Source organism: Heterobasidion irregulare, assembly GCF_000320585.1.
Source record: "Heterobasidion irregulare TC 32-1 unplaced genomic scaffold scaffold_04, whole genome shotgun sequence".
Taxonomy (NCBI): domain Eukaryota; kingdom Fungi; phylum Basidiomycota; class Agaricomycetes; order Russulales; family Bondarzewiaceae; genus Heterobasidion; species Heterobasidion irregulare.
The window spans coordinates 2,804,699-2,823,861 of record NW_009258200.1 but is presented as its reverse complement, the minus strand read 5'-3'; the positions used below and the strand labels follow the sequence as shown (position 1 = coordinate 2,823,861).

Below are 19,163 nucleotides of genomic sequence, written 5' to 3'. Positions count from 1 at the left end.
GAGATGCAATCTTGTGTTTGCCGCTCCATCATTGTAGGAGGAACCGCGTCCATGATGAAATAGAGGCAAAGGGATTGCCAGCTCATAAGAGGCGAGTGATTGGCGGTTGGAAGCCAGAGTTGCGAACAAAATTGAGGTTGATGAGGGGTAGGATGGCTGTGGATGCTGTGAGGGGCGCCCAGGGATGTAGGAGACGATGAGGGTCGACGTCGAGCGCGCGGCCATCAAGTGGCTACCAGATAAATGTCATGGTATTCATATTTATAACCAACCTAGGCTGATCATGTGGAGCACACACCACTAACTCATAGCATACCCATCCCCTTCCTCCTCAGCACCACTACCACCACCACCGGCTAGCAGTCGTCCTCGCCGTCGCCCACGATGGTTGCAGCAGCCAAAAAACTCAAGCTTGGCCGCGCCCTGCGTTCTGCTGCCCGTCTTCCCGCCCGCGTCTCTTCAGGACGCGGCAGCGGCAGGAACGCCTTCTCCCCTATCCCCGGCGAAGCCCCCATCGTCTCCCTCCGCGTGCAGGTCCTCGGTTGCTCTGACCTCCTCGCCAAGGACCGCAATGGCCTCAGTGACCCGTGCGTAGCCCCCCTTGCTCCTCTCCAGTTCCCTCTTTTTTGCCACCCGCGCGCGCCGCTCACAACCGACGCGTAACAGCTTTGTCGTCGTATCGGTCCTGAGCAACAGACAGCAGACGCCCGTCTTGAAACGCACGACGAACCCCATATACCCTGCCAAGGATGCGACCTTCAACTTTCCTATCTATCTGTCGCTCGCCGATAAGCTCGGCGTGGTCGAGCTCGTCGTATGGGACAAGGACATGCTCAAGAAGGAATACCTCGGTGAAGTCGGCCTGCCTTTGGAGGACTGGTTTAAGAATGGCATATATGCGTTCGACGATCCTGATAACGAGGTGCGTTGCTTCGTTGTCAAATCTCACCCACCCTATAATGCGAGCCGTTCGGTGTTGAGCGGGGAATGTATCGAATGCACTAGAGGACGCGATGCAATGCACGACGACACAAGCTGCTGCATTCCGCAGTATATATGGACATGTATAATGGTTTACACCAAACCAAAGAGCGTGCTATCCGGTCTCCACTTCTTGAACGCCCAGTCAATTTCTGTATCCTCCGAGCTCTTCAACTGACAACACCATCAGCCCTTTTCTCTCGACCTCCTCTCCACACGCTCGAATACAAGTGTGCGAGGCAGTATTCGTATCAAGGTCGGCTTCGTCAACCCCCCAGACTTGTTCAACCTCGCCGACTTTGGTGAGACCTATCAAGAGCTGATCAAGCGCTCGAGGCCGAGCCTCGTTTCGGCACCTCCTGTACGTCGTCCTTCTCCCTCTTCACTCCATCACACGTCACGAACGTGTGCCACCTTCACAGACCGAAGGCGTTGGCACAGTTCGCTCGCATCAAACCGGCCCCGCATACGAGGACGACGGCCTGAGCTCCGACGAGGGCGACAATTCTGACGACGACGACGGGTACGCCTCGGGCCCTCCGACGCCTGGACTCAAGCCCGATATCTCGCAGTCTCTTCCCTCGCCGACCGAGCTGCACGCTCCAATCCCGCGTTCGTCGTCCCCAGAGACGACCCCGACGCTCGCAACGGCGAGCAAGGTGCCCGTCGCCGCCAACCCACCGGCGCCGGCGAAACCGCCGTCGCCAGGGTTTAACATGCCGAAGATCTTCCCGAGACGGCCATCAATGACACCGTCCGCGTCGTTTGACGCGACCACCGCCAGCGCCGCCCTGAGCGGGACGAGTACCCCGCGGTCGCGTGCGGCGTCTTCGACGGAGGGGAAGAAAAAGCGCTTGCGGAAGTCGTGGGGCGGAAAGAAGACGGACTTTGACTTCAACGCAGCGAACGACGTTGTCGGGATCGTCATGCTAGAAATTCAGGGTGCAAAGGACCTTCCGCGGCTCAAAAACAGTACGTCTTTTTTTATTTTCACTCTTTCGTTTCTTGTCCGCTTGGCCTTGGACTGTGGAGCATTCACCGGGGCGCTTAGGCTGACATATGCTCGGCAGTGACGCGTACAGGCTGGGACATGGACCCATTCGTCGTGATTTCGTTTGGTAAGAAGGTCTTCCGGACGCGCGTCATTCGGCATTCGCTCAATCCCGTCTGGGACGAGAAGCTGTTGTTCCACGTACGGCGATACGAGACGGCGTTCCGGGTGCAGCTCACCGTGCTCGACTGGGACAAGCTCTCGTCGAACGACCACGTCGGCGACGCGGCGTTCGATGTCTCGCAGTTGACGGCGAACGTCCCTCTCCGGGACTCCAAGACGGGCCTGTACCCTGAGGAGGAGGATGGGAGCAGGACCTTTCAGGAGTTCACGTTACCGTTGTCGACGGCGAAGGAGATGCCTTGGGAGTCGAAGCATAATCCCACTATCACTTTCCGGTAATGTGCCCTGTATTTTCTCTCCACGATGCTTCACGAGCTCATGGTTGATCAGGGCAAAGTATCAGCCGTACGATGCGCTCCGCCAGCGATTCTGGTGGCAGTTCCTGAAGCAGTATGACTCGGACGATACAGGCTCCTTGTCGCACCTCGAACTGACGTCTATGCTCGACTCCCTCGGCTCGACCCTTTCGACGGAGACGATCAACAGTTTCTTCACGCGCTGGGACAAGAAGCCGGTAGAGGACAATCTCACGTACGCGGAGGCGATTCAATGCCTCGAAGCCGAGATCTGCCGTCCGTCCAGCGAGAAGAAGCGCATCGAGCATGATTACAAAGGGCTAGACACCTCCACTGCTGTGACGCCCAGTCTCAACGCCTCGGATCCCCACACGGTGCTGGCGCTGGACAAGCTGAGCTTCTATGGCCCTGAGCACAACTTATCTGGCCCTGCACCGAATATATCCAAGCCGGCGCAGCAGGGCGTGCCACCATCGCTCCAGCCTGCGCACCCGAAAGCGCACGCCACCGAGCCCATGCAGAAAGTGCTTCTGCGCGAGGAGAAGGAGGTCAAGGACGTCATCGAGCATCCGTTTGCGCACTTCGAGGCCGCGCGCGGGCGGCACGGCGCCGCGGCGTTGGCACCTCCAATGATTCACCAGACGTCTGCATCCTCCTCTGACGCGGAAGACTCGTCGGCCAGCGGCGCGTCCGCGTCAGGGTCTGGATCGGGGTCGAGGTCCGGGGGCTGGAGCTCGTCGGACGACGCATTCGAGCGCGTGATCAACGTGAAGAACTGCCCGTTGTGTCATCGCCCGCGGCTGAACTCTAAGGCGGAGCGGGACATCGTGACGCATCTGGCGGTGTGCGCGAGTCAGGACTGGGCGCGCGTCGACAGGATCATGGTCAACAATTTCGTGACGGCGAGCCAGGCGCAGCGCAAGTGGTACACGCGGGTCCTGTCGAAGGTGTCGTCGGGAGACTATAAGCTCGGGGCTGTGAGCATTCCTTGTTTTCTTCTCCGCTGCCTGCTGCGATGCTGATGCCGCACGATCGATTGGGCCGCAGAATTCGGCAAACATTATCGTGCAGAACCGGATGACCGGTCAATTGGAAGAAGAGAAGATGCAGGTCTACGTGCGACTTGGTATTCGGCTCTTGTACAAGGTGATTTTCTGTGCTTCGGCGATCAGCGTATGTGTACTGACTATCAGGCAGGGTGCACGAGGCAAGATGGAGGGCGCCAGAGGCATGTATCTGTTTTTGTCTCCTGTTCGCATCGCTTTCTCACGACCGTTATCATCAGCGCGCCGGCTCCTCAAATCTCTTTCCATCAAACAAGGTGTCAAATACGACTCCCCAGAATCGGCACACGATATACCATCCTTTATTCAATTCCATAATCTCAATGTGGATGAGATCCAGGATCCCATTTCCTCTTTCAGTGGGTTCTTTCTTTCTTCTGACCGTGAAACCCTTGCTCAATCGTTTGATTCGCTTATCAGAGACGTTCAACGAGTTCTTCTACCGGTCCGTGTCCTTTACCTCAGCTGCTTATGTCCACCCATGCTAACGTACTTGCATGCAGCAAACTGAAAATGTCTGCCAGGCCTATCGACGAGGCCGAGAATCCTAACCGGCTTGTGAGCGCAGCGGACTGCCGTCTGATGGCGTTTGAGACGGTGAACGAGGCCACGCGGCTGTGGATCAAGGGTCGGGAATTCACTGTCGCACGGCTGCTGGGCGACGCGTACAAGGGTCAGACAGAACGGTATCAGGGTGGCGCCTTGGCCATTTTCCGGCTCGCGCCCCAGGACTATCATCGATTCCACTCGCCTGTCGATGGCACAATTGGGCCCATGACGTACATCTCCGGGGAGTATTACACTGTCAACGTGAGTATCTCCTACGCTATATGCTGTTATGTGCACAATGGTTGAGGTGTCCTGGACAGCCCCAAGCGATTCGTACGACCTTGGATGTGTATGGCGAGAACGCACGCAAGATTGTGCCGATCGATAGTCCCCAATTCGGTCGCGTCATGGCGGTGTGTGTTGGAGCGATGATGGTCGGGAGTATCAAGACGACCGTCTCGGAGGGAGACCGAGTGAAACGCGGGGAGGAGTTCGGATATTTCGCGTTTGGTGAGCGCCCAATTCACCTTGTTTCGTGCACCGTTGGCTGACGACGCGCAGGTGGCTCGACGATTGTGCTGCTGTTTGAGAGGGGCGTCGTCGAGTGGGATGAAGATCTGCTGGTCAATGGTCGTGCATCGCTCGAGACGCTCGTCCGCGTGGGCATGGGCATTGGCCGCCGACCTGGCGCGGCTCCTGCCACGACTGCGGGGAGCGCTTGAACGTCGAACACGCCGCGCTTCGTGAATCTCGAAGCCTTCCTTGTTTTATTGGATATCCCGGACTCGCCATACAAAGACAGAGCCTATCCATCATGAGATTAGAGTTCACATCCGCCTGCCCAGTCTTACCCGATCGCTATCATTTTTATGAAGTGTTTTTTTTGTTTTTTATACACACCATCACCGCCCCCTTTCCCTTCCTGACAAGTCCACCTGTTTGTGTTATCTTCGCATTCACTTTCCTTGGCAATTGTTTATCTACAGTGTACTTCTGCAATATCTTCGTCTTGGCCCATTTCAGTTCACGTGGAAAATTGTGGGCAGGTGTGTTGACTAGCTAGCTCCTGATGACGTGGCCATTTTCAGTTCACGTGGAAAATTGTGGGCAGGTGTGTTGACTAGCTAGCTCCTGATGACGTGGCCATTGGATGATGTGGAGAAGGAAGGGGAGAAGTGTGGAAATTCTTGCAGCTGTCTGCTCACAGAAGTTCTTGTCATCTCGCAGAAATTTGAAGCGTGTAGAACGTGAAAAGGATCCGCTAAATACCCACATTGTTATGAGTTCATCATAGGGGGGGTTTCATGAAGATTTGTATGCTACAAGCTACGGCTACAGTACAAGTAGAATGACTCAGAGGATATGGCTCTGTAGTGAGGTCAAATAGCGCACGCTCAATCGAAATCACCTGTTCTCTCCATTTCCAACAGATCTTCGTCGCTGAGCAGGAACTATTCATAGCGTCGTTTGAGGATTCAATTTTTTGACCAGGAGTTTGCTGAGCGACTCACCGATGCATCTATATCATCGTCTGTCAAACTCTTCGTACTTACCTCCGTCCCAGCCGTAGGGGTTTCCGTTGTTTCTGCTACAATGGTCACTGGCGCATCTTCGCTCTCAGACACACCGGCTCTAGAGGCGTCCGCGACACCGTCCGCGACACCGTCCATGAACGACATCTTCTTCTCTACAGCCTTCATCAGCTGTGCCCAATCGCGGTCTTGCACCTCTGGATACGCCGCTCCGGCGACGGCTAGCACGTCAGCCCCTTCGTTCCCCTCCTCGCCCCTGTGGCCGCGCACATGTTCTAATATTATCTTCTGCCCTGAGCGCGCACGGAGGTCAAGCAGGGTGGATAGGTACATGACGAGGTCCACATTCTTCACGGGCGCGCCAGTGGAAGAGCGCCAGTTGCGCTTTATCCAATTGGGCAGCCACTCTTCAACGCCTGAACATATGGATATCCAAAAGTCAGGATCTATGTCAATCTCCACACGAGCCGGGGAGAAATATAAGTGCGGACATTTGATGGAATATTGTGAGTCGGATTTGATCCTCAACGGCGTATTCGAAATCGGAGCTGTTTCGAGAACTCGGATGATGGCCTAGTGGCAACTGAGGTAAGGGTGCGTGAATGGAAGGTGATGAACGTACGATGAGCTCTGCGCGATTATTCGTCTGTACACCTGGACATCGCTCTGATATATTACTGAAATTGCGAAATAATGAGCCACAATAAGTGTTTGTTCCAAAACTGGAACCCAGTACCGGTGATCATTATTCCCCCACCATACACCGACACCCGCGAGAGAGCCTGCCCGTCCATTTCCTCTGCACGCGCCGTCGGTATATACCACATGCTCTGTGTCGGATTGCATCTGTTTGTGCGGGGTATCGACAGATGCCTTTGATTTGGACGTGGAGTTGATTGGGAAAAGGGTCACACTCGGGTCGCTTGTTGACGAAGATGAGGATGCTTTGGTCTTCTCATGCCTCTTACTAGGAGGTAGCTGTGTATCTGATTCCAAAGTCCGCTTGGGTATCCCAACCCACTCTCGAGCACTCTCTAAATCGTGGAATTTCTTAAACAAAGGATTCGAGAAGCCATTCACTTGGGTTTGACATTCCCTCCTGTGATCTCACTATGTAAATTATATGTTAGGCAATGAAGTGGCTCACCATGTCTCGTATACACCAGGCGCCCGACCTTGTTTCACGGCATAAAATGTGGCCGATTTACTAGGCATGATCGTAAGAGTGTATGTAGATGCAGAGAGATCCCAGCGTATTCTCTGTATATGTGTGTCTTTCAATGCTCGTCGAACAAGTCGATTGTGGTATGAGGGGGAAGAAAGGAGAGGCCAACAAAAGCCTGAGAGCATATGTTACGGCGCTGCGCGGTTGTGGCGAGCCAGTCGCCCAACGCGTCCAAAATCTGGCAAGCACGTGATCTGTCATGGTTCGTTAGAAATTGGTGGATCTATGTACTCGTCTTGTCGCCCTGTTCGTCTCTTTTCAGTACTTGTATCGCATACAAAAAGCATCCAATACGAGAAGATGCTCTTCACCAACGATGGCACGACACTCTGCAGATGGCCGATTCAGGTAACTTGGAACCTAGATCAAGGTTAGGTCTTATGGGGCTAGTATGGTTTCCGAAGTCAACGCCGGTCGCTTTTGTTCATGTTTGCTGCCATCTGCCTGTGAAACTTTACAAGGCTACTTTTTTTTATCTTTTCACTCATCGGATAAAAAGTGAGCCCTATCTGTACTTCTAAAGGCCTCGGAGCGACGGTAGCATCGCACAAGGTACTATCTGGCGCTATATCGATCGTAGTCACCTGATGACTGACAATATTTCAGGTGCCCCACACGACTCTCGTGCATCTCTCTCTTACCATCGACCATTCAGAAGCGACAGGTTGAACGACAGATACTTGCTACACCATGTCAGACGCATCGCTCCAGCCGATCCTGCTCACCCTACCGTCTCTGACACCTTCCCTTGCGGTGGAGGTATGGATGCTAATAATTCACTTGTGTCGCAGTGCACACTGACACATACCATTGCAGCTTCTACCTCGTGGGTTGGTTCTCCATCGACTGTTTGTACAGACGGATGGTCGTGTGCGTTTCTTGGTTCCCCCGCCCGATCATCCCACTCATTCCTCCTTATTTACAGACACACGATTTGGTTGTCGGCCCAGAGGATCCCAAAGGGCACTTGGAACAGAAATATACGAACACGATCATCGGTCGTTACACCAACCGCATTCCTGTTGGCACCTATTCCGTTTCTCGCAATGGACTGACCGCCCAAGTATCTCCTCTGCCTAACTCCGATGCCACTCCTACCGTCTCGCTCCACGGCGGACCTAACGGCTTCGATCAAGCCGAATTCGAACCGATCCCACTCGACACTCTTGTTGGTGCTGCCTCATTCAGTCCAGGAGGGGTCGCCGTTTCTTCTCCCCCCGGCACTCTCTTCACCGCTGCCGAACTGAATACGTTCCAGTTGACACTACCCCAAGGCTCATCCGCACTGTTCCGGACTATCTCAAAAGACGGTGATCAGGGATACCCCGGCACGCTTCTGGTGGAAGTTGTCGTGGGCTTGTTACCTCCACAGGCACCTCCGACGAGCGCCGGAGAGTATCACCTCGGTAGCATCGTCTTCATATATAGGGCAAAGTTAGTCGATGATGGAAACAAGGTCGTTACGCCGATCAATCTCACGCAGGTGAGTTGCTACGGGACTTGCTTTCCGGAAAAGGGACGACTTACGCGCCGAATTGTTAGCATTGGGGTTTCAACCTCGATGCATCCTTGAAGGATAGTACGGATTCTGGGTCAGTGAAAGGTCATTCTTTGACAATCAAGGTGAGTACCTCTTGGTGTGTCATATGGTCTTTCACGGGCAGGTTGCTCAACTATCCTAGGCTTCGCACACTGTAGACGTAGATGCTGCCGGCCTTTCTACTGGCAACCTTGTCTCTGTTTCCGATACGCCGCACAAGCATGAGAAGAAGCTCATAGGTGATAGGTTCCCTGAAGAAGGTTTTGGTGGTGGCTATGGTTCGTCTTCAGTCCTTATGAACTCCTATTTTTTCTAACGTTTCTCACTCTCCGCTTGCTTTAGACCACTTCTACGTCTTTCAACCTCGCGAACAGGGTCCTGCATTCGCCCACCGCATTCCTGTCAGCTCATTTTCGCCCGATGCGGATTACGTCAAAGATGTTCTTTTAGCCAAGCCCGACAACGGTGTTGTCGAGCTGGCCTCTGCGAAGAGCGGCATCCGGCTCTCATTCGAGACGAATCGTGCGGTTTCCAATATACTTTTGAATTGCTTGAAGCGCTGCTGACTCCATACATCAGAATCTGGAGTACAATTTTATTCCAACAATTTTGCAACAGGAGATGGCGCAAAGAAGAAAATTCACGGTGGAAGCGGGACCAAGGGGCCAGGACAAGGCTACATTGCAGGCAGCGCAGCCTTCCTTGAGTTCCACGAGGTCTGTCTGCCTTTACGTGAACCAGCAGATTTATTTAACGACACATCATTGTACAGCCGATCGCGTCCTTCCTTCACCCTTCAACGAACCCTAGCGGCAATGATACGCTTTTAGGCCCTGACGAAATTTATAACAATTTTGTCAGGATCGACGTACTTTATAAGAGCCCTGAATTGTGAGTTGCGCGAGACGAGTCATTGGAGATGAGTGTATCAATATAAGATGAGCTGTAAAGTTTCCACATATGTACTGGATAATGTGTTTCTCTAGCATTGGAATATATGACTATCGTTGATTGGTATGGCACAGTCGCCCGCACGATGAATGCATTTGCCAACGTTCCAAGCGATCGCGGCATGTTAAGAATCGTGGGAACTGTTGGCCAACACTCGCGCCGGGGCTCGAGACTGACATTGCACAAAGACCATCACCTCGAACGCCGCTCTGCATGTTCAGCACATTCCACTATGCTACTTTTCCCTCGGCGCTAGATGTCTACTTCCTGTGAACCCATCAGATGTTGATATCCTATCTATATTGTAAGGTAAGCATCAGATTGAGTATACTTATTGGCTTTGCATGGGCGACTAGAGGCAACCAGTGCATCACTCTTGTCCTAACCCCTTAGCGTGCTCATCATCTTCAACATCAGCAATCCCTATGTATTCCTCACGACTTCCTTGAGCTGGAATGAAAAGGGAAGGCTCGCGATGTGGCTTACCTGAGATGTGTCGGCTCTAACGAGCACAGCTGCTATCCGAGACATAGGAGCTTTCTGAGGCTCAGCTATATAAATCGCTCAAACGCTCTCAGGAGCCTCTCAGCATCTCTCACTCCAACCACTACCATCTTCTCATCTCATACCCATCACAACTTAACATCAGGCTGGTCCTATATCTTCACTGCATCATATTTTATCAAACTTCTACACCTTACTTTCATCCATCATGCCTATGACCACTCTCCGCTTTCTCAGAAACCTTATCTGCCAAGGCGATATCTTCGATAATGACTGTGACGCCGATAGTCCACTCATCGTGAGTTCTTAATATCTATGGTCAAGTCGGCGTTCTGATTCCTTACTCGTGCACTGCACAGTGCCACAATGGCCAGAATCTACCCCCATCTTACGACGATGTCGTCGATGAAAGGCAACGTTTCATAACTCCTCCTCCTTCTGCCCCTATTCCCATTCCCATTTCCATCGTTCCTTCCACACAGAGTGTCATGGACATGCTCTATCCCTCGAGCTCTTCAAGATCCTTGACAGGTCGTTCCTCTACCTCCTCTCTTTCTTCCACCGCATCCAGTGATGTGGACACACCTCCGTATCCATCTGCTCGTGCCCCTGTCATATCCGAAGCACCTAGTGGCGCGGCGCCCCTAATGCTTCCCAACATTCCTTGTGGCCCCTGTGGGGCTGTCGATCCAGATGCTTTGCCACCTTACAGTCGCTACGACATGAACCCACGCGTCATTGCTGTCAACATGATGCTGGTTCACAATGTCGAAGATCTAGACTCGGCTTTGAATCCTCATTTCGAGCACGCGCCCTATGTCAGGCATCCCGTTGTTCCGACGTATACCTGCATCTAGTATCAGATACCAGACTGATACCCATGTAAATTAGAAGGATCCAAAATAAATCAGGCTTAAGAAAAATCAAAAAATCGTATATTCTGACCATATACTTGAATGAAGATCATGTATACTACAAGGCGAGATTACACTTCGTCGATTTTAATTTGTCTCGATCTCACCTGTGCTTAAAGGCCTATTCGTGCAGGTATCCGCGTCAGCGACGTCTTGTATCATCATCAGAATACGCACCATTGCTAGCAAAGCCCATGCGCTGTCCTCCAATATCCCAAACGCTGTAGTAGTGCTTCAGGACGCTACCACCGACGAGATCGAGCCCGTCCATCGCATTGATGAGCGTCTGGCACGTGGACGGGTCGCTTGCAAATGGACCGACGCTGAGTTCACTGCTGGGGATAGTCAAGTTGAAAGCCTTGCCCGCCGTTGACGTAAACTGGATGTCGATCTTAGCGGGCAAGGACGCAATCTTGGAGCATGCGATCCCGTAAGTACCAGGCTCGTCATCATTGGCGACGATATCAGGCGAAATGAGAGCGTAAATTGCCTATATGGATGAACTCAAGTGAGCACATTAGCTGAGGGCAGACATAAAAGACTTTGTACCTCAGTAGTGGTCGTGTCAAATAAGATATTGCTCGTTCCCGAGTCAAAGATGATATCGCGAGCAGTTTTGAGGGCAGAGGTTGTTTTGCCGTTAACAGAGATCCCTGACGAACTCAGCTCCCAGTCGCCATCACTGGAAGACAAAGTTGCATATGTGAGGTCGCCCTTGAACTTGGAGTTGTCGATGCCACCAATGGTCAATTCCGCGTTTCCGGCCTTCTGCGGGGTCAGGTACAGACTGAACAAAGCTAGAACGATGAATGTCAATAAGAAATGTGCCAGCCGCAGATGCTTCGCCCGTACACGGAAGACCCTTCTTGATGAGAGCGGCGAAAAAGCCCTGAGCTTGAGAAGACATTCCTATTGTAAAACCAAAACCAATTAATCCCCAGTTGATACATGATGTCATTCGCTGCGCACCTTGAATGCCACTGAAGGGGTCAATATTGAACTTGGGCGTCTGGTCAGTGATGGTGAACAGTGACACGCGACCGGCATCGAGACCGCCGACAGAAACCACGTCCGAGCCACTGCGCAGGGTGAGAGTATAGTCATCGTCGCTCTGGACAGGGTCGACACCAACGCCGGTGGCAAAGCTGATGGACGATGTCCTGCCACCGTCCTTGTATGTCGAGCTCTTCGACGTGTCGAACTGAACCTGGTTACTACAGGCGCTCCCGCATTGTTTACCTACAGATCTATGAGTATCGTAAATCGACGAAACGAAGCTATGCTCACTGGCAAATTCCAGAGTGGAGCTCCCAGTGTCGAAAACGACGGTAATTTGTTGACTTGGTGTCCCTACAGAGATGTTTCCATACCACCTATCCTGCAAGTTAGAGAAGGGACACTTGAGAGATCGATATATCTGCTGACTGAAGGTCTGTCCCTTTGAAGAAATCGGTCAAAGGTAAGTTAGCGGGCGACAGTGCCCTTCTCTGTGAAGAGACCGAAGGCCTCGGAGGGTTCCTTATTCTGCGGGAAGACAAGTTTATCTTTGCAGGGCTGTGGACGGGGTTGGCTATCGCCTCGACGCCAGCAGACACAGCAAGCAACCCAAGAGCAAGAGTGGGGAACATGGTTGAAGAGCAGAAAAGTTGGTGTGCTAGGCTTTGGCGTTGAGCGTCTTATATAGGGCCACGGCAAGCATTGCCGCCACATGCAGATTGTGCTTCTACGCGTGGCGGTAGAGCTTGTGCAATATGGTCCTACGGACTCACCTGATGGAGATTCCACGATTCCGCGATCTAAAGCATGGAGTGAAGGTGTTGGCGTAATCAGACGATGTGATTCAGATTTCACAGGCAGGGGCGTGCACGACTTCGAGGATTGCTATGGCCATGGATATTCGATTACATTGTCGAAGAATTGAAGAAAGAGGCTGAATGGATTGCTCGGGGCATGTGGTACAGAAAGGAGCCACATGGTAGCACATGGTTGTTCCACTCGAATCAAGTCGATTTGTCACTAGACGCTATCCATAACAAGACCGTAAGGATGAAACTCGGCTGAAGGATCTCCAAATCTCGTAACTTCATGCAGCTGCTTCTAATAACCTTGGCCGCATCTAGTCGCGCTGCCTTTTTCTACTATGGAGTCAGCGGCTCCAGTGGCAAGTTGGTCCGCGATCCGAGTGTTCTATGGATAAGTCAAATGGGTTTTGGCCGAATTGGGTTTTCATGTAGAACAACCTTGTACAGTTTATAGGCCACGAACGGTGGCACTCTGTTGACCAAATCAAAGAAAGCTTCGAGGGGCAGCTGTGAAGACGATCAGTCCAGACTGCTTGTTACCGTTGCAGTAGTAGATCGTTCATTAAGTCGCACATCGGTCTGAAGACAATTGTCAGTCTACTAGCTTAGACGAGTCATGAGATGGCCTCTCGATTGAGCTGGAGAACAATGACAGTAAGTGAGAACTAGAACAGTAGAGCGCAGTGTCCACGCCCTGCGCTAAATATGATAGACATGTGAGAAAGGCTTAGAGACGAAGTAGTAATTTATTCGCGAAGTGTGGCGCCCCCGTCGATGTAGGATAATAGCAATGGGTATCTTACAAAGGGAGAAACATACCTTTGCGGAAAGTATATGACATCCTGTTGTCACGCTCATAGGCCATCCGACACTAGAACTCGGCGTCAAGAACAAAACATCGCGACGAGTAGAGGCGGATATACCTTCTCCATGGTCAGATTAGAGAACTTGGATCCAGAAACAAATGCAGTTACGACATCGACCCTCGCTGCTTCCATTTTCGATCTGGAGCATGGACGGATATCTTTTAACTGCATGAATATATGTCAGAAAAGCGCTGTTTTGTGCATATGAATTCAGGGTTCACTTTTGAGACTTAACGCCCTCATCGTCGTCTAGTTCATCGTCATCCCCCTCATCCAAGTCTTCTTCTTCTTCCATAGCGGCTTCCGCTTCCGCTTGGAGTTGCGCAGCAGAGGCTGCACTAGCGATTGCCTGCTCGATCATCCTCGTCTGTTCATCCGAAAGACCATATAGCGAAAGTGAGGGCAAGGATGATCCGACAGGGCCTTCAATCGACTGTGTGGGCAACATTCCTTCTTGTGCAGAATTCACGTCTGGTGCGGGTTTCTCAGGGGTCACAAGTGGGGGCAAGGGGGTAACAAAGGGGCCAGTATTGCTCTGCGCGCGAGCAATGACGCTGGCAAGTGTAGCCTGACCACCGATTGGGTCTACCGGTGGTTGTGACACAACTTGGCCTGGAGGCGCCCCGAGCGATTGAGAGACCCGCTCCTGCAACAACGCATGAAGGCGAAGAACCGTGGCCTGCGACCTCCGAAGAATCTCCGGATGCAATTCGCCTTCTTCCTGTGATCCTTCTGCGCCAGGAATACTAGCAAAAGCAGGCGTCGCATACTGATGCGCAGCGATGCCGTTCCAGATCCTTGCTCGTCGACCTTCCCGAACCTCATCCTCCTCACTCTGTTTGTCTACCTGCACCTCTAAAACCGCTGCCTCGACACAAGCCTCGCCCTTTCCACGGGTTCGACTACTGTTCTTGTGACGTTTGATCGCATCCCGACGCGAGAATATCTTATCGCATCCTGCGCATTTCCATGCGATCTTTTCATGAAGCTTCGAGTGGCGCTTGAGGTCATGATTTCGGGCAAATGATGCAGGACACTGATCGCAGCGAAAAGGGCGTTCGACAGAATGTACACGTTGGTGCGCGCGAAGGCTGTACAATCGAGAAAACGTTTTCTGACATGCTGGAACGAGGCAAGGATAGACAGCGGTACCGATATCATGTGTGAGTGGGGCGGAACCGGGAGGCACGCCGGGCGGCACCCACACAGCAGATGGGTTAGGTGGAAAAGAGGGTGTGCGAGGATGGTGTGGAGGAATAGTTGGCGATGAAGGGCCACCAATTTGAATGCCGCTAAGAACACCCAGAACCTGTATGAGACCACCTATCTCTTGCAAGGCGTTTACCTCTGGTCCGCCCCTGGCAGAAGACGTAACAGCAAATAGGAAGATCTGGTGTAGTTGAAACTGTATTGAATATATGACAGAGGGCTCGAGCGGCTTATCTCGAGAGGGAGTGGATTGGAGAGCGTGGGAGATGATGCGTGACGCCTCCTGAATTTGAGTGTGAAGATCGTAGGTAGTCTGGGCATACATAGGGCGCTTTGATGCTGGTATGTCTAGATCAAGACTGTCATGTTCATCTCGTTTGCGTTTTCCCTGCTCCAATTGGATCGACGAAGCATTGGAGTGTCGCAATGAAGAGAAAAGGACCTCTGACCTGGCAAGAGACACAAGGAGATGGCTTAGCTTCTTTGCAACATCCTTCGAAACAGTGCCCGATGCGATTATGCGGGATAATACATCGAGTACATTTGCGCCGTTTGAATCAGGGACGATTGCCTCGCCCAAGGTGGAGCTGGCCAGAGGATCTTTCGAAGCATATGCGAGCACAGATTTCATAGTCATAATGGCTTCCTCAAGCTTCTTCCGTGGAAGCTTACAGGTTGAAGCATCATTGCGAGTATCAGGAAAATCAACAATAGGTGCAGGAGAATAAAGCCTAGACGGGGCTGATGACAGTGGAGGGAGGGTTGATGAAATGGCCGTCGCTGTTGTGGTTGTGGTCGCGGCAACTTCTAGTTGGGCCTTGCTGATTTCTGCCCATAGTTGATCGCCTAGTCTCCGTGCTATCTCTTCTGCTTCAGCATCAGCGTCTTCCTCCTCGAGGCCGCCATCAAGCTCCTCGTCGTAGTCTTCGCCATCGTCCCCCCATTCTTGTGTTTCTGTGATCGCTCTTTGCACAAGTTGAGCGATGGTGTCTGAATTACCTATAGAGCAATGCTCTGTCGACATCGGCAAGGAATAGCTAAAAATCCAAGTGTTGGCGTTCAGTTAGTGTCCTGAAGCACTGGAAAAGTAGTTCAACCAGACGTTTCAAGCGTGACCATCACATTGTCACTGGGCGCGCTTGTGGCACAAGGCGCGTCTTTGGAGAGTTCTTCTACCACATTTCTATTTTCTGCTTGCAGCCACACAATGGCATCTACACCTCTGCCAACGACCCCACGACGCTCAAGACGCTTTCAGCCCAATGTCACTCGAGGTAGATCACCAACATCGCGTCCAGAAACAGATGCATGGATCTCCGGTGCGCCCGCTCATAGCAGGTGTACTACCCACGAAGACATGATTCCCGAGGATGAGGAAGATGCGAAAGACATTGAAGACCTCGAGACAATGTTTCATGGCCAATTCATCCGCAGAAGTCAGAATAGAGGTCGGGCTGCTCTGCGAACATACTCGAGGAAGGCTTCAAGTTCTAGAACACGGGAGGAGGGAAAGGACGAGACCTTCAAAATTGGAGATACCGTTTTGGTTGCTACCGATCCTAAAAAGCCTAGTGTTGGGGTCATTATTGCCATGTGGGAGATACGTAGTCGAGAGGAAAGTGCCGATGTCCCTAGGATGCGTGTGAGAGTTCACTGGTTTTTGAGGCCTACAGAACTTCCACAAACGAGAGCAAAGAGGAATCACTTCCAGGTGAATACATCTTGCTGGTAACATAAGATTCGTATGTTCATGACCACAATGTTTGATTTCTCGATTGTAGAACGAAGTATATTATTCTCTGGACCGCACTTCCCCTCTCAGCACTTCATCAATCATATCTCATTGTACGATCACGGATCAACCTGACTCGAACGCGACAGTCAAAAGTTCTGCAGCTTGGTCTGTGTCTCCTTCCAAACGTCAACGAATATCCGATGACAGTGACTCTGCCAATACTGACGCTGGCGAGAAGTTCTATTGTGGGATTGCTGTTGACTCACAGCGTGGTTTATTCTATGAACTTGACTGGAGACGGCATCGAGATCATGCTTTATCCCTGTGTCCTGAGACAGGCGGGGTTGCAGAATGGGGCACCGGTTCCTCATGGCGCGTGTCAGTCGAAATTCCGAAGAAAACTCGCAGCGCCACATTACGGAAGATTGATGAAGAGAGAGATGGAGACGACAACGACGACGAATACAAGGCTGACAATCAAAACGTATCGGACCATTCAGACTCTGAGACTTCGACGCATGATCATGTCTCTGAAGACGACGAAAGTGCACCTACCCTACCAAGGACTCCTTCGAAAAAACGCAAGCGAATTTTCAGTACGCCTACTAAACCGCGCACCAACACGACCCCTCGATCAACCCCGCGAAAACGCACACGTAGCATTGCACAGCCAACGCCTCATTCCAAGGCGGCTCTTCGTAGGCGGGCTAGGAAGGTGACTGTGCGTGCACCGCCGCCAGAACTCGTAGGGAATGTCGAACAGCTGCCCAGGGATCCTTACCTTCGTGCGATGCATATTTTACACGTTGCTGCTCGCCCCGAAGCACTGCCATGTCGAGAGGAAGAGTATCAGAGGATCATGCGTTCTGTGGAGGAGTTGCTCGAAGAGGGAAGCGGTGGCTGCATCTGTATGTTTCATCATCCTTCGAGGCCATGTGGCTGTTTGATCTTTCGCGTAGATATTTCGGGTGTTCCGGGAACGGGGAAGACAGCCACCGTCCACGCTGTGGTAAGACAGCTCAAGAGGATGGCTGAGCAAAACGTAAGTTCAATGTATCCTGTTCTGTCCACCTGCCTCATGTCACATCGCAGGAAGTCAATCCGTTCACGTACGTTGAAATCAACGGACTGAGAATCCCAGAACCATCTGCAGCATATGGTCTACTATGGGAAGCAGTATCTGGTCACGATGCTGCCGAAGATGGGCGTCTGAGGATAAGCTCAAAGGAGGCCCTCAACAGCCTTACGAAACACTTTAGTTCAGGTGGCAGAATGGGACCCAGGGGTCACGCATGGTGAGTAAGTCTGGGGTCAGCAGGTGCCACTCATCGAGCTAACTCCAGTGAGTCAGTATAGTGCTCATGGATGAACTCGATCAGTTAATGACCACGAAACAAGACGTTGTTTACAATTTTTTCAATTGGCCAACGTTGGTTGGCTCTAAGATCGTGGTGATCGCTGTCGCGAATACTATGGATCTACCTGAAAGGGTGATGACTGGGAGAGTACGATCCCGACTAGGTATGTTCCACTCGACTGGGCTATGCACGGCCTGCTAAGTCATCTATCAATATTTAGGGATGATCCGAATCAACTTTCAGCCATACACGACGCAACAACTTGAAAAAATTGTCCGCTCACGGCTAGAGATTGCTAAAGAAGACTTGGAGTCAGGCCCGGTAGATGTTATTTCACCGGATGGTGTCAAATTCGCATCCATGAAGGTTTCTAGTATCAGTGGTGATGCAAGGCGCGTTCTTGATATTTGCAGGTACGGGCCGATTTTGCCATTCATTGGGTTATAGGTTCGCTCATTCTCCAAGGCGGACTGTGGAGCTTGTGCGACCTTTGAAACGAGTGGCACGTACAGAGGATGTGAAGGAGGTGATCAAAATCATGCAGAATAGCCCTACGGCTGCATATTTGCGGGACTGCAGTTTCCACGAGCGTCTGATGCTCGCCGCTCTTCTGAAGTGTATGAAGAAAGAAGGCGTAGAAGAAATCAAGTGGAGTGACGTGAGTGCTATTCGCACTGCCTCTGCATGACCATCCTTGATCGGGATATACGATATTATAGATCCAATATCAGCATTGTCTGTATCAGGCCGGTCTTGCAGGCGATGACGACTCGACGCGCAATCCCACCCCTAGCGAGTTCCGTTACATTTTAGATTCGCTACTGGCCTCGCGTGCCCTTCTGATTGAGGATGGGGCGCTCTCATTAAAGAAACCCGATGGCGAACGCAGACTTATTCTAAACCTTGAACAAGTGGAGGTGGAGCGTGTTCTAGGAGACGTCGGGGGATCAAGATGGAAAAATGCGCTGAGCGTTTCCTGATCCAGCTTGCGAGTACCGTCTTTTTGCCCCAAGCTGCTACTGACTGGAATTGATAGGACGAACCGATTTGAGCGTCCGTTTGATGATCTCGTCAATGTATTTTCAGTGGGGCAACAACGTTCACTATATTAAGTATAGCTTACATGTTTCTTAATCACAACGACCGAACGAGTTAATTCTGATGCGACATTGTTGTGGTAGGTTCTGGTTTGAGCCACCCTATATTACTCCTTAGTGCGATAGAATTGTTTAAATTCATAGTTATTTTCAGCAGCAAGACTTCCATGATTGCGTATTAGATAAGCAGATGCTCTGTGGTTTGATCGGACCCTTCCATATCACGAACGGACGTTACGCATCTGATGTTCTGTCGGCCTGAGAGAGTGCTATGCCAGTTTCAGTGGGTGTAAACTATGCACCTATCTCGCTGATATCTTCGGTGTAGCCGCTCGGGGGGAAGGCATCAGAACGCCCATTTCCCTG

The 19,163-nt window shown here is 51.7% G+C and overlaps 7 protein-coding genes across 7 annotated transcripts; 4 read left to right on the top strand and 3 right to left on the bottom strand.

Moving 5' to 3' along the window:
• Window positions 1-384: 384 nt before the first annotated feature.
• HETIRDRAFT_474586 (uncharacterized protein) lies at window positions 385-5,489 on the top strand (the record flags this gene model as incomplete). Its single annotated transcript, XM_009547404.1, has 13 exons — window positions 385-587; window positions 667-922; window positions 1,172-1,342; window positions 1,827-1,953; window positions 2,052-2,430; window positions 2,486-2,825; window positions 3,093-3,428; window positions 3,499-3,597; window positions 3,649-3,874; window positions 3,936-3,960; window positions 4,019-4,325; window positions 4,385-4,574; window positions 4,626-5,489. The coding sequence occupies 13 exons, from the start codon at window positions 385-387 to the stop codon at window positions 4,784-4,786; spliced, it is 2,820 nt and encodes a 939-aa protein (XP_009545699.1). The 3' UTR covers window positions 4,787-5,489.
• RNase_H_4 (ribonuclease H) lies at window positions 5,459-6,811 on the bottom strand (the record flags this gene model as incomplete). Its single annotated transcript, XM_009547403.1, has 5 exons — window positions 5,459-5,515; window positions 5,618-6,169; window positions 6,219-6,242; window positions 6,275-6,695; window positions 6,744-6,811. 5 exons carry the CDS (start codon window positions 6,809-6,811, stop codon window positions 5,459-5,461), a joined length of 1,122 nt encoding a protein of 373 aa, XP_009545698.1.
• A 491-nt stretch (window positions 6,812-7,302) lies between these two features.
• HETIRDRAFT_439785 (uncharacterized protein) lies at window positions 7,303-9,377 on the top strand. Its single transcript, XM_009547402.1, has 9 exons — window positions 7,303-7,373; window positions 7,428-7,580; window positions 7,638-7,691; window positions 7,747-8,304; window positions 8,364-8,444; window positions 8,504-8,639; window positions 8,704-8,883; window positions 8,941-9,077; window positions 9,134-9,377. Exons 2-9 carry the CDS (start codon window positions 7,512-7,514, stop codon window positions 9,254-9,256), a joined length of 1,338 nt encoding a protein of 445 aa, XP_009545697.1. The 5' UTR covers window positions 7,303-7,373; window positions 7,428-7,511; the 3' UTR covers window positions 9,257-9,377.
• A 647-nt stretch (window positions 9,378-10,024) lies between these two features.
• Window positions 10,025-10,673, top strand: HETIRDRAFT_426698 (uncharacterized protein; the record flags this gene model as incomplete). The annotated part of the gene is made up of 2 exons (XM_009547401.1): window positions 10,025-10,114; window positions 10,176-10,673. 2 exons carry the CDS (start codon window positions 10,025-10,027, stop codon window positions 10,671-10,673), a joined length of 588 nt encoding a protein of 195 aa, XP_009545696.1.
• Window positions 10,674-10,735: 62 nt separating this feature from the next.
• Window positions 10,736-12,362, bottom strand: HETIRDRAFT_149241 (aspartic peptidase). Its single transcript, XM_009547400.1, has 7 exons — window positions 12,156-12,362; window positions 12,018-12,103; window positions 11,700-11,969; window positions 11,583-11,639; window positions 11,280-11,527; window positions 10,908-11,220; window positions 10,736-10,851 (listed from the first exon to the last, which is right to left on the bottom strand). The coding sequence occupies exons 1-7, from the start codon at window positions 12,356-12,358 to the stop codon at window positions 10,844-10,846; spliced, it is 1,185 nt and encodes a 394-aa protein (XP_009545695.1). The 5' UTR covers window positions 12,359-12,362; the 3' UTR covers window positions 10,736-10,843.
• A 1,253-nt stretch (window positions 12,363-13,615) lies between these two features.
• Zfp7 (putative transcription regulator) lies at window positions 13,616-15,631 on the bottom strand (the record flags this gene model as incomplete). Its single annotated transcript, XM_009547399.1, has 2 exons — window positions 13,616-15,274; window positions 15,317-15,631. 2 exons carry the CDS (start codon window positions 15,629-15,631, stop codon window positions 13,616-13,618), a joined length of 1,974 nt encoding a protein of 657 aa, XP_009545694.1.
• A 195-nt stretch (window positions 15,632-15,826) lies between these two features.
• On the top strand, window positions 15,827-18,671 carry HETIRDRAFT_235897 (uncharacterized protein; the record flags this gene model as incomplete). The annotated part of the gene is made up of 8 exons (XM_009547398.1): window positions 15,827-16,318; window positions 16,389-17,250; window positions 17,302-17,384; window positions 17,435-17,637; window positions 17,694-17,863; window positions 17,921-18,113; window positions 18,166-18,358; window positions 18,420-18,671. Coding segments are annotated over 8 exons (2,448 nt in total), but the record flags the coding sequence as incomplete, so codon positions are not given.
• Between the last annotated feature and the right edge of the window lie 492 nt (window positions 18,672-19,163).